Genomic DNA, 13,152 nt, shown 5'->3' on the forward strand with positions numbered 1-13,152 from the left:
AGTCTTAGGGAGACCAGAGGAATGTGTCAGAGCATTGGGAGATTTGTCATGGTGAACAGAAGCAGGGGTCTTACAAAGAGGAAGTACTGGGAACTGATGGATATTTGGCTTGGGAGAGGAGGGAGGGAATAAGCAAGCATTATGCCCCTACTGGGTACCAGGCACTGTACTTAGCTCTACAAATTTTCTCTCTTTTGGGGAGTTGAGAAGGGTTAAGCAGAGGGAGGTATCGACTGCACCAAGCCTAGGTGTCTAATGTCTGTCTTCTCCCCTCCCTCTCTCTGTCCACAGCACTCTGTCCTCTCCCGGAAGTTTGTGGAGGTAATGACCAAGTACAATGAAGCCCAGGTGGATTTCCGAGAACGCAGTAAAGGGCGCATCCAGAGGCAATTGGAAATCAGTAGGTTCTTGGAGGGAACAGGACCCCTTCCTGCTTTACCATCCTTTTTCATGACTGCTCATCACCCCAAGCCCTGGATGTGGCTTTGATCCAGGCCAGATTTCTGATGTCACTCCCAGGCATTGTTTGCCAGGGCTTAGGACACCCCCTGCTGGACAGAGTGGAGAAGACAGTTAAGTTCTAGCTCCATTACAGTTTATTGTGGAATCGCAGAGAGACCTAGACCAGCAGGGTCTTTGAAGGCCGCCTGATCTTAGACCCTTCAATTCACCCAGGAAGAAACCGAGGCTGTGAGAGCTTAAGTGACTGAACCAAGGCCATGCAGCTTATAGGTGTCAGAGCCTGATCTTCCTTTCTCCAGGTCCAAAGATTTCTTTACTGTGTTCTGATGGCTCTTACCAACTGTGAAATTTTTAATTCTCTTTTTCTCCTGAACCCAGAATCACCTAGTACCTATAGGGTGACTTAAAGGGATCTTAAAGGCCACTCTCCTCATTTTACATATAAGGAAATTGAGGCTCAGAGAGCTTAAGGGAGTTGAGGTCACACAGCTAGTAAGTGTCAGAGACTGAATCTGAACCCATGCCTTCCTGGCTTCTAGATCCAGTGTCCTAGATGCCATATGGTGATGCTCTTGCCAATCATATGACTTTTGTCCTAGCCCTAGCAGTTGAGAGCGAGCGCCCAATGGATATGTCAACCTAAAGCTTTTACTTCTACCGTGGACTTTGCAACATGCTTCCCTTAGGCCTAGTTTCCAGCATGCCTGCTAAAGATTCTGTTCTGGTCTTCTATGTCTGATACCCTCTTTCCTTTGGGCTAAAGCGGGCAAGAAAACCACAGATGAAGAATTGGAAGAGATGCTGGAGAGCGGGAACCCAGCCATCTTCACTTCTGGGGTGAGTTCTGAGACTTGGAGGGGAGGGTAAGAAGGCAGAAGGGGAATATCTAGATTTGATGGAGTGGGGATCCACCAATCAGTCACCAGCATTTATTAATCACCTGCTGTGGGCCAGACACTGTGCTAGCTGATGGGAAGACAAGGTCAGGAAGTTTGCATTGAAAGGCAGAGGCCTTCAGAGAAACAGATGCAAGAACTCGGAGTTGGGAGTGTGGAAAAATGAAGGGCAGGGTGTCCTCATTCCCATTCTCCCCCATCTCCACCCACCTCTTAGCTAAAAGTGGCTGCTTCTGCCTCGGTTTTCCTAGAGCACTCCATCTAGATTTCTCATGTTCCCCTTTGTCTCAGCATAATTAAGTGAGAGAGCAAAGCTGCTCTAGGCCTAGGCCTAATCCTTATTTCATCTTGGTATCCTAAGCCCAGGACCTTGAACTGGAGGCATTGTGGTCTGGTGGTGAGAAAGCCCGTCTTAGAGTCAGAAAAATCTTTGTTCAAACCCTGCTCTCTCTCCTTTCTCAACCCCTTGGCTTCTTTCAAGAGTCTTCTCAGGTCCCACTTTTGACCATTTCCAGGAAGTGGGCCTTTGCTGGCCCTTGGCCTGGCTCCCAAGGTGCCTACCCTCTGAGATTATTTTATATTTATGCTCTATACGTCTTTTCGGTACATGTTTGCTTGACTGCCATCTCCTCCATTAGAATGAGAACACTCTGAGCATGGGGATTGTTTTCACCTCTTTTTAAAAATCCCCAGCATTTAGCACAGTGCCTGGCACATAGTGGATCTTTAGTAAATGCTTATTTACTGACACACATGGGCACTGGTGATCTTGAGCAAATTACTCAATCTCTGAGTGATCCCTGGATTAGAGAGCCCTTGTTGGGTGGTACTGGGAGATGCAATGTCCTCACTGGGAGTTCCCTCCAGTGAAATAAGTTGGATTCCCTTGACCTTTCATGAGGGTGAGGGATTGGGGTTATCCTGAGCCGAATTGTAACCTGTGATTTTTATTTTTCACTGTGGGGAATTCCTATTGGAAAAATGTGTCCTGGAGAGTTGGGGCAATTAAGAGGTTAAGTGACTTACCCACAGTCACACAGCTGGTTATGTGTCTGTGACAGGACTTGAACTCAGGTCCTCCAGACTCCAAGGCTGGCTCTCTGTCCACTATGCCATATTCCCTTTTGCCTTGTACCTAGTAGGTGCTGAATAACAGTTTGAATGAAGGGGGGTGTGTGTGTGTGTAAGAGAGAGAGAGACAGAGACATAGAGACAGAGAGAGGGGGAGGAGGAAGAAGACAAGATTGGCAGGCACTAGGCAGTGTCTGGGGACACATGTAATTCTAAGGGATGTGTTGCAGATCATTGACTCTCAGATCTCTAAGCAAGCCCTCAGCGAGATTGAAGGGCGGCACAAGGACATTGTCCGACTTGAGAGCAGCATCAAGGAGCTACACGACATGTTTGTGGATATCGCCATGCTTGTGGAAAACCAGGTAACTTGTTATGGGGCAGGGGCTGTGAGCAGGAAGAGGGCACAGCCTAGCGCCCAGGGAAAGAGGCAGGAAGGGGATGATTTGGTAACCACTGAAGGGATCAAATAGCTCAATTTAGGAAAACCAAGAGGAATTCTGGGCCTCAGTAGGAGACATCTAGATTTAATCTGAGTGCTGGCTAGAAGACCAACATGGAATGGTAGGAGGAGTTTGGAAGTCAGTTTTAAATCCTGGCTCTGCCACTTACTGTCCATATAACCACTGACAATTCATCTTCTCTCTCAGAGGTTTTGTTTCCTCATCTATAAAATAAGAAGCCAGACTAGACTTTCCTTAAAGTTCTTTCCTGCCCTAAGTCTTGTGTTCCTGGTGGAGCCCCAAACTAGTTTCATAGTCATGTGTAAGTCGCTTCTCTTAACCTCAGTTTCCTCTTCACCATCATTCCTCAAAGGGTGATTATGAGGAACATGCTTTGTGAACTGTAAGTCTTCCAACTGAGAGGTGGCCCCATCCGTGTGGGCTCTTTCCTCCTACAAGTGTCCATGGAGATCTCTTCATGCCCATTGTCCTGTATGGTTCTTGTTCCTGTCCTCCCATTAGTTAGTTCACCGCAGGAAGTGGGAGGTGCCCAACATGCTGGAGGCCTTCCATGCTTTGGGAGGTGTCAACTTTGAAGCATTATACAAATGGAGATTCTATAATAATAATAAAAATTATTATTCCTCTTACCACATGACTGTAAGGCTTGGTTCTAACCCACTTGCCCACTGACTAGTTAGCAAGCTAGTTCCCAGGGCTCATGTTGGGTAGGACTCTCCCCTCCTCTCTTCCTCTCTGTTGAATTTACTTGATCTCAGATGCTGGGGCCCCAGTTATTCCTCTCCAGACCTTAGCACCCACTTCTCAAGTTCTCCTCCTCCACTTTCTGTTTTTTGCCCACAATGCCATGCGAGGATCGGGTATGAGACTTGGGGAACGGTGAGTGCTCTCTTATTCTGTTTCTGGTCTAGTCTCCAGTGATGGGGGAGGGCTGAGGAGGTTTTAGTGCATGGGGCCTGGGGCCTTCAACTTTTCTATACCAGGGAATACACTGAAGACAGGATTTAGATTTCTCTTGCCACAAGAAATAGGAGTGATGAGTATATGAAAGGGTTAAGAGATCTCATTCGGAGACTCATTCAGAGGGAGAGGGAGAGGTCTACCAAAGCATCTGGGGTAAGCCAAACTCCTCCATCACTTAGGGCCTAGCTAAGGTTCTTGGTCTTTTCTATTACATGAACCTTTTAACAGTTTGGTAAAGCTTATGGATCCCTGCTCAGAATAAACTTTTCAAATGCATAAAATAAAATAATTGGATTACAAAGGAAATCAATCATTGAAGTAGTTACTTAAAAAAAAAAACAAAACAAGTTCATGGACCCTGGATTAAGAACCCCTGTCTTAAAAGACATTATAAGAAGATCATTGTGAAATAAACTTTGAGAAAACTAGGATCCCATTAAGGGCTGACCCTCTGGTTAAGTAAGGCTTATAACTCATTCAGTTATGAGCCAGGAGAGGTTAGCATCTTGACTAGCTCCTAGAGAGTGTGATACAGGGGTCTGTAGGGAAGGAAGTGTGGGTTAAGAGAGCACTGGATTTGGCATTGAAAGGCCTGGCTTTTCTATTTCTGGCCCTGTTCCTTGATAACAGGACAACTTTGCACAAGCCTCAGCATCCTCATCTGCAAAGTAAGAATAAAAATACTTGTATTTCCTGCCTTAGAGATTGAGGATCATATGAAAGAATGTATCTTGAGCCCTTAGTAAATGTGAACCTTGACCTGAAGGTAAGCTCTAAAAATGTTAAATTTGCTTCCTCTCTGGGCCTCAGTTTCCTCATAAATAAGATGATCACTAAGACCTCTTCTAGTCCTAACTTAAGTCGAGATTCTTGGGCTCGGTCTACTTTTGGATATGGGTGATCAACCATGGGGGCAGTTCTCTCTTGGGGTCAACAGCTTTGAGGGATGGGGTCTGGGCTTTGTGCAGAATGTGACCAATATTTATCCTTCACAGGGGGAGATGATAGATAACATAGAACTGAATGTGATGCATACAGTGGACCATGTGGAGAAGGCTCGGGATGAGACCAAGAAGGCGGTGAAATATCGTAGTCAGGCCCGGAAGGTGAGACTCCCCTGGGGCCTTGCCTGAAGAGACCACCTACCTTGCCTGCTTTTTCTCTTTCCTATTTTCTCCTGTGCCATCTCTGCTTTCTGGTGCCCCTGCCTCTCACATTCTTGGAAAGGGAGCCATGATTGATCGCATTGAGAACAACATGGACCAGTCAGTGGGCTTCGTGGAGACGGCTGTGGCCGACACCAAAAAAGCTGTGAAATACCAGAGTGAAGCTCGGAGGGTGAGAGCCTCAGCCTTGGCACCACCTGCCTTCCCCTTCCTGTCTGTCCATCCCCTGCCTCAGTCCTCCCAGTAGAACACTATCACCCCTTTATTCCCATTTCAGACTGGCATGAATCCTATTCTCATGCAGGCTCAGGCATGTTGGAGGTGCTGGACTAGAGTCTCATGAGCTGGGTTTGAGTTACAGGCTTTCTACTAATTTTGTGACCTTTGAGTAAGTCACTTCCCCTCTGGGGCCCAGTTTTCTTAACTATACAGTGAGGAGCATCTGTGCAATAGGGGCCCTCTGTTTCCTCATCTGTCCGTGGTTTTCTCATGTGTACAGTGGGACCTGGGGTCTGTACAATTCTGCCTCTTGGTTTCCTTATACATACAATTGGTACCCCAGTTTCCTCATCTGTTCAATGGGGAGTTTTGTTTTCTCATTTGTGGCAGATAGTCTTTAAGATTCCTCACAAAATGAACCTATAAACCAAAATCCATGCCATGAAGACAGCAATTTAGGCATTACACCAAAATCTTACTTCTTATTAAGCCTGATTGGTAACTGAGTCTTTCGGAACATGACCTCCTTGGACTGTCTTCTCCAGAGGCTTGCTTTGGCCTCAGATAGTAGGGCTGTGTCTCTCCTATCCCAGGTACTTTGTTACTTCAGGAATCAGAATGACAAAGTGGACTTTTATTTAATAACCAGTGAACCTAGTTTCCAGCCCCATTTATAGTACAATGGTGGCATTTCAGAAAGACAGTGTGGTGTCATGAGTTGGAGTTAGATGGCTTAGGCTCTGGTCCTGGCTCTGTTATTTACTAGCTGGGTGAGGTAAGCACTGGGCAAAGTACAGTGCATTGTAGAAATAGAAACAGTTCTGTCAGAGTGCTCACCCTTGTCAGGTCCTTCATCAAGAGACATTTTTGCTCAAGAGTGGCAGTTTCTCACTTTTCCTTCTACCTGGTTTCTTGGCATCTTGCATCCTTGCTGTCTCTGTGTCTCTTCCAAGCTTAACTGTTTTCTATGTTGGGGTGAAGGGAGCTGGAAACCTCCTCCTACAGAGTACTTCTGGGCTCCTCTTTATCAGACCTTCTCTTCAGAGATCTCTTTGTATTCTAGTTTACTGTTCTAGAGCTCTATCGCATTGAATGCCCTAGGAATGCTGGGGTGATCATAACCCCCACCTCCTCTAATGTGTTAACTCCAAGGAGAGATGAAAGGCAGTTTGGTGTGGTGGACAGTGAAATCTGGGTTCAAATCCTGCCTCTGACACTTGCAAGTTATATGACCCTAGGCAAGTCACTTCATCTCTCTGACTTGATTTTCCTTATCTGTAAAGTGCAGATATAACATCTACTGAACCTGGATTTTTGTGAGGATCAAAGGAGACTATGTATATAAAGAACTAGAAAAACTGGAAGGGCTGTTTAATCAGTAGTAGTAGTAGCAATAGCAGTAGTAGCAGTAGCAGTGGTAGTAGTGGTAATAGTAGTAGTAGTAATAGTAGTAGTAGTAGTGGTAGTAGTAACAATAGTAGCAGTAGCAGCAGCAGCAGCAGCAGCAGCAGCAGCAGCAACAGCAGCAGTAGTTATGTGGAAGCTTGGAATAATCCTGTATCCTTCCTTGCTGGCATTCAGTTCAGTCCAGGTCAACATTTATTAGGCATCAGTCCATCAACAAGCACTTATTAAGGCCCTATTATGTGTTGGACACTATGTGAGGAATAATGAGGGGTTGGCTTCCTCAATCTGTACAATGTAGGGGCTTTGGTTTCTTCATCTGTACAGTGGGTGGAAGGGACTCAGTTTCCTCCTCTGTATAAAGGGGACTTTGTTTTTCTTATTTATACAAAGACAAAAAGAGAAACAAAAGTTCCATACTTTCAAGAAACTTACATTCTCATTTAAGAAGAATATTTAGAAATTCAGTCGCGTGACACACGTTTTGTTGAGGTCAAAAGCTATTGCTTCTCTTCAAAGGAATAGCTGCCTGATTCTCTGGGCTACAGACAGAATGCTTCTTTCATTGCAGAGATGACCTAGGGCTGAAGGGGTTAGCTCAAAGCCATAACAAGGGTAGGACAACAGAGACTTTGTTCCAGGGCATCAATAGCATTGCTGTCCTTCAGCAGGTGGAAAGAGTTGAATATTCCATCTCCTTATAAATAGTTAAAATAGGAAACTGCCAGGTGGCCCAAGAGGCCCTTTCCCTCAGCCTTTTCTTGGCCTGTTGACTGCTATGGAAGTGGCCTCCTCAGCAGTGGATTTCCTGTTGTGACAAGGCCTACCATTCCCTGAACTGAAATTGTCTTAAAAAGTTGACTTGAGAGTGTCTTTTGTGCTCCTCACCTCAATTACCAGGCTTACTAATGAATTCCTTCTTTGTGAGAGGACCACAGCCAGTTATTTGCATTGTTCATGATTTATGATAATTTCTTCTTCCTCTCTCTTATGCCTCCCCTCCAGAAAATGGTAATTATCATTATCATAGTTGTGGTGATCCTGGGCATTTTAGCTCTGATCATCGGGCTTTCCGTCGGGCTGAAATAGCAGCAGCTCCCATTGACTGCTAGCACTGAACTGTAAGTACTGTGGACCTGGTCTTTGTGGGCTCTGTTGACTCTCAGAGAGAGAACTAACACTTGCTTGACTTCAGCATCTACTCATCTCTCTCCTGCTTCTGGGAACCTCAGAGCTTCTTGGAATTCCTAAGCTGAGTCACCAGGGACAGACCCCTAGGCTGTTGCTGTGGTCTGCACTTGGTGCCTCACTTGTGCCTCTGAGAAGTGGATTGTGGACTCTCTACTCAATCAGTCTTGTTCTGGGGCTATCCTCCTTTCCTTTTCCCCACTGTATCTGGGAGAAGCATAGGGTCTGGATTATCTTGGTGCTTGGTTCTGAATACTCACTGGCTTGGTGGGTCCTGTGACTCACTTTCTGTATCTGCTCCATTTCTGTGTCTGCTCCTTTCCTGTATAAATGGAACTGTGGATTGGGCACTGAGAGGCTGGACTTTGGGGTTTGGTTTCTGGGCTCTTCCTTGATTTACCACATTTGCGTTTGGGGGAGTTTTTTTATGATTAGCTCTCTCATAATTAAATTTTTTTGAATGTTTATTGTCTTGTACTTAAAATGTCTATAAAGTATGTTGAGAGCCTTAGAAAAGGGTGATATAGAAACAAGGAATCAGTGCTCTTTTTATTTGCTATGATATTGAGTCAGCTGATGAGGGAAAGGCAAAGGGCTATGGGAGTGGAGTAGAGAGAACCCTAGACTTGGGAGCCAGGAAATCTGGGTCTGAGTCTTGGGTTTATTACCATGTCACTTAATTTAAACTTCAGTTTCCAATAGTTGCCCTACCCATATCAGGATCATTGGAAGAAGGTGCTCTATAATCCTTTAAGTGCTGCAGAAAAGTGACCGATTAATGAATTGTTTGTTGATTTATCAGCTACCTCTATGTGGTCTGGTTGTAAGGCTGCCCAGGCCAAACATTTTGAGCAGTGACTTTTCTGGTCATTTGTTTGATTTGCAGATTATTATCTCAGTTTCTTTCTGGCACATGGGAAGGGAGCCTTCAATGACTAGTGAGATAAATTTACAGTGGATAGAGGATGAGACTTAGAGCCAGGAAAACCTGGGTTAAATCTTGCCTCTACACTTAATAGCTGTGTGTCCTTGGGCAAGTCACTTCACCTCTGTGCCTCAGTTTCCTCATCTGTAAAATGAGTGAGGCTGTACTAGATAGCCTCAAGGTTCCTTTCAGCCCTAAACTATAATCCTCTGACTCCTATCCTCTACTTCCTTTGCATCTTCTCTTCTCTCCTCTTCCCTTCCTCCTACTCTCATAAATACCCTCTCTGGTTAAGGTTACTTCCTTCTTCTCCACTTCTACATTTCATGTGACAAGAGAGTGTGGGCTCAAAGTCAGGCCTTTCACTGTGTTTAACCTTCTGTCTTCATTAGGGAGAGGAGAAAAGATGGGGAGAGATGAGGGGATGATCATGGGTTAGGGGACAATCTGGTTAGGAAAACAGAAAATAGGAATATGAATGAAGCCCTGATGCAGGACTGTTGGGCTGGGCCTCCTCTGATGGCCAGAGGATTGGCATCTGTGCTCCTTTGTCATCTGACAGACATCTGGTATCCAGGCTCCGCTGGCATGAGGGCTGCATTGGTATCTGGGCTCTTTTGGCATCTGACAGACATCCATTCTTCTATCTGGTATTTACCTTCTTTCTTTCTAAGGTGTAATTTTTGGGCTCACACTCAGCTACCTCAACTGGAGGTTGCTAGAATTAGTAAACTATAGTGAAAGAAGTGCTTTCAGATATTAGAATTAACCTTTATATAAATTAGATAGGCCTTAATTAACCACAAGCCTCTTAGTGATGGAACATTGAGTCTCAAGTTAGCAATGGAAAGAACATAAAACTTCAGTGTTAGTGGGCTAACTCCCCTTCCCAGACTGCATCTCTTCTGGACAGTTTCTTCATTATGCCTTGTTCTAATGCCTCTTTATGGGCTGGGTCTAGGTTCTCAAGAGGCAGCATGATGTGTTACTTAAAGCTCTGGACTTGGATTCAGGAAGAACTGACCTCAATCATTAGCTGTGTGACCCTGGGCAAGTCACTTAACTTCTCTATTCCTCAGTTTCTTCATCTGTAAAATGGGGGTAATAATAGCATCTACTTCCCAGGTTGTTGTTAGGATCAAATGAAATATTTTTAAAGTGCTTTGCATACCTTAAAGCACCATATAAATGCTAGCTGTTATTATTAACTAAAAAATATTCTGCTGCTCTGACTGCATGAGCCACCCTAGAGTTTCTGAAATCTCCTGGAGAAGGGTGAAAGATGCACTGATGATGTCATCTTCCATGTAGGAGATTGGGGAACGGTATTTCTCTCTCTCTCTCTCTCTCTCTCTCCCACTCACTCTCTCTCTCTCTGTCCCCCCTCACTGTCTCTCCTCTCTCTCTCTCTGTTTCTATCTCTCCCTCCCCTCCTGCCTTTTTCTTCTTGCTCATGGACACAGGGTAGGGTCCTAAACTAAATGATCTCCGATGTCCTTTCAGACTCTAAAGCCTGCCCTATGATCTCCAGTGTCCCCTGAGCAGACTGTGTCTGAGCAGCCCAAACTGTGGCTTGGCATGTTCCCAAAAAGAATTGTGAGCATCCTGTCCTCTAGGAATGGGGACTTCTTGTTCCCGGCTCAGTGACTCGGGTTTATGAGTTGGATCTTTTTGCCTAGTTGTTAATTTTATTTCCCCTTTGCTGTTCTTCCCTTTTTCAGTAACTCCTTTGTCCCCCACCTCTTTGGCCTGCTGCTGAGTCCTGTTGATCCTCACCGACCACCTGTGCACTGACCGACGCCTCCTCCCCTGCTTCTCCTAGAACCCGATCCTATCCCAGCTGGATCCCTGCACCTCTTCCTTTGGACTGGATGGGAATTGCCCCTCAAAGGTCTCCAGAGAATGAGCAGGACACATGCCTTTGTTCCCCAGTTAACCCCATCTTGGGTCTGTTTTGCCATTTGCCCAGCCCAGGAAGTATCCAGCCTGTCCTGATCCGACCCCACGTCTCTTTTTTAGAGACTGTCCTGCTGACCCATTCGCCAGCCCTGAAGTGCCTCCCAGGCCTACTTGGCTGATCACCAAGCCTACTTTTCTGGAATTGCAGCTTGGGAGTCCCCTTCAGATGCCTCCCAGGATGCTCCTTTCTACCTCATGGAATACTCTTGTCTCAGGAACTACAATAATTTTTTCTTTATCACCTATTTCTTTAACAAATATTTAAGAAAACACAAAGTCAATCAATCTCACTGCCAGTTTTGGCAAGGACAAGGTTTAAACCTGGGGTTCCACCATTGGCAGGGAGCTAACTCTGATCTTTGTAATTCTCTCTAGAGACTAGAATTAGAAAAGGAACTGGGATGATGAATGATGGTAAGAATTGGGGTCTCTAAGAAAGCACAGTCTTTTGGAAACTCAGCTTTTGGCTCTTTACCCTGTAGGGGAGCCAAGAGGCCAATGTTGACTTTTAATTCCTTAGTGGATGTGTATATGTTCTTATGTGTGGCTGTTTACTGAAGGAGGGACTGTGTGATGACATAGTCCTCTGAGGTCATCATTTGCTGAGCCCTCCTTGGCTGTGTTTGGAAGTGTGTATCTTGGAAACCAACTGTTGTCTAGTGGAGAAGGTCATGCAGCTCTCTGTCTAGTGGCCAGCAAGAACTCAACTATGTGAAAACTGGCTTATGGAGGAAGAGTGTGAGGCCTAATCCTTAGTAATATCACAAGTTAAGGCCGGGGGGGGGGGGGGGGGCGGGGAGGGGAGGGTTCGGGGTTCTGGGCTTCTTGTGGCTTGCTTTCCCTCTCATTCCAGGTGCTCAGGGGTAGTTTCAGTGATCTTCAGATTGGAGAGGATATAGGGGGTGATAGTAGTGATAAGAACTGGGGTCTTTTGGAAGTTATATCTCTTTAAGACTCCTTAACAGTTGACCCTTAATCCTCTGGGGAGGGAAGTGGCCAATGAAGACTTTTTTCCTCGTGTGTGTGTGTGTGTGTGTGTGTGTGTGTGTGTGTGTGTGTGTGTGTGAGAGAGGAGAGAGAGAGAGAGAGAGAGAGAGAGAGAGAGAGAGAGAGAGAGAGAGAGAGAGAGAGGTTGAGATTGGGTATAATTAGCTCTAGAATTAACTTGAGTAACTTCATGGGAGTAGATAAGGGGACAACCGGCTCTTTTTTGCAGCTTTGGGAGAAACCTTTATCAAACATACTCTTCCTGAAGGACATTATGTGGATGAAAACTTTAGGGTGAATCCCTAGTTTTGGATCTCATCATCTCACGATCATTCCTAGTTCATTGGCTCATTTGCCAAATGGATACTTGTTCTCTTTTCTCCCTGATGCACAGGTCCTGGTTGTGCTAAGGCTCACTAGAAATTAAGGGCCACTCTGGGTGACTGAGGAGATCCTTTCTCCCAGGGCTATGTTGACAGAGCCTCTCAGTTAGGAGTGGGGCTTTGACCAAAAAGCCTTTGCTGTTAATACACTTTCCTCTTACCAAAGAGGGTTTGGTTTCTCCCTCATCATGTCGGGAGGGATCTAATGGTATTAAAAATCTCTTCTTTAGACCATTCTGAAGTAGATGCTAGTGTGCAGAAATTCTCATGGAGCTGGTCGATTTCTCTCACCTGGTGCTTGAGGTTTGTTTGTCCCCAACCTCCTTGTCCTCTGTACTCCAGGTACATACCATTCTTTGTGGACTTAACCCTCAACCTTAATAGTTCCAAGGATGGAGCAAGATCTGTAATCCAGGTGACTGTCCCATAGTGCCTTTTGCCAGGTTTGTTCTAAAAATCCTTCAAAATATAGACAGAGCCATGGGGATTGCAGCACTATTATTGCCTGAGGCTGTGATGTCTGACATTGAAGACTGGACTGGCTCTGGTGCCAAGAAGGAACAAACTCCAAAAATACGGATTTAGTCTCATGTGTGAGGCTGGCAATTGTATTGTGTGTCCAAAAGCAAAGGGTTTTTGGTCTGTCTTTTTTTTCATGGAAATTTGATTATTTTATTGTTAATTTAAATAAATGAGTTTATATTGATTGTGAGAATGCCTTGTCTCTCCCTACCTTCCCCCACTGATAATAGGAATTCTACTGTCATTAATGATATTTTCAGGTTTTCCTCAAATTCTACATGATAAACCAGATTGCTTGGGAAATGGGTCCTGGTGCAAAGAGACTGGATATGAAATTAAGTTACCTGGTTTAAGTCAGCAGCCAAATATGAGGTGCGCCTGCTAGGTGCTAGGGAATACAAAGATTAAATGACTCAGACACTGCCCTCCAAGAGCTTATGGTACAGCTGCAGTGGGAATGGAAAAGAGTGGGGATGTGAGATATTTTGGAACTAGTCAACAGATTTTGAGCCTGAGCTACTAGGTTGCTAGAAATAGAGAATT

General features: G+C 45.2%; 1 protein-coding gene across 6 annotated transcripts in view; it reads left to right on the forward strand.

The window, feature by feature from the left end:
* STX3 (syntaxin 3) overlaps positions 1–12,794 on the forward strand; it is a 67,146-nt gene extending 54,352 nt beyond the window's left edge. For 2 of the 6 annotated variants that reach the window (XM_072638715.1, XM_072638713.1), the window contains 6 exons: positions 292–400; positions 1,226–1,299; positions 2,660–2,794; positions 4,852–4,962; positions 7,651–7,766; positions 10,480–12,794. In XM_072638715.1, the coding sequence (XP_072494816.1) occupies positions 292–400; positions 1,226–1,299; positions 2,660–2,794; positions 4,852–4,962; positions 7,651–7,734 (513 nt within the window). In that variant the 3' untranslated portion in view covers positions 7,735–7,766; positions 10,480–12,794. Of the gene's footprint in view, positions 1–291; positions 401–1,225; positions 1,300–2,659; positions 4,623–4,851; positions 4,963–7,650; positions 7,767–9,719; positions 9,809–10,479 lie in introns of those variants that run through there. The other 4 variants (XR_011973640.1, XM_072638714.1, XR_011973641.1 and 1 more) reach the window with 4 other exon arrangements.
* The last annotated feature ends 358 nt before the right edge of the window (positions 12,795–13,152 follow it).

Source organism: Notamacropus eugenii, chromosome 2 (genome assembly GCF_028372415.1).
Source record: "Notamacropus eugenii isolate mMacEug1 chromosome 2, mMacEug1.pri_v2, whole genome shotgun sequence".
In the NCBI taxonomy this organism is placed as follows: domain Eukaryota; kingdom Metazoa; phylum Chordata; class Mammalia; order Diprotodontia; family Macropodidae; genus Notamacropus; species Notamacropus eugenii.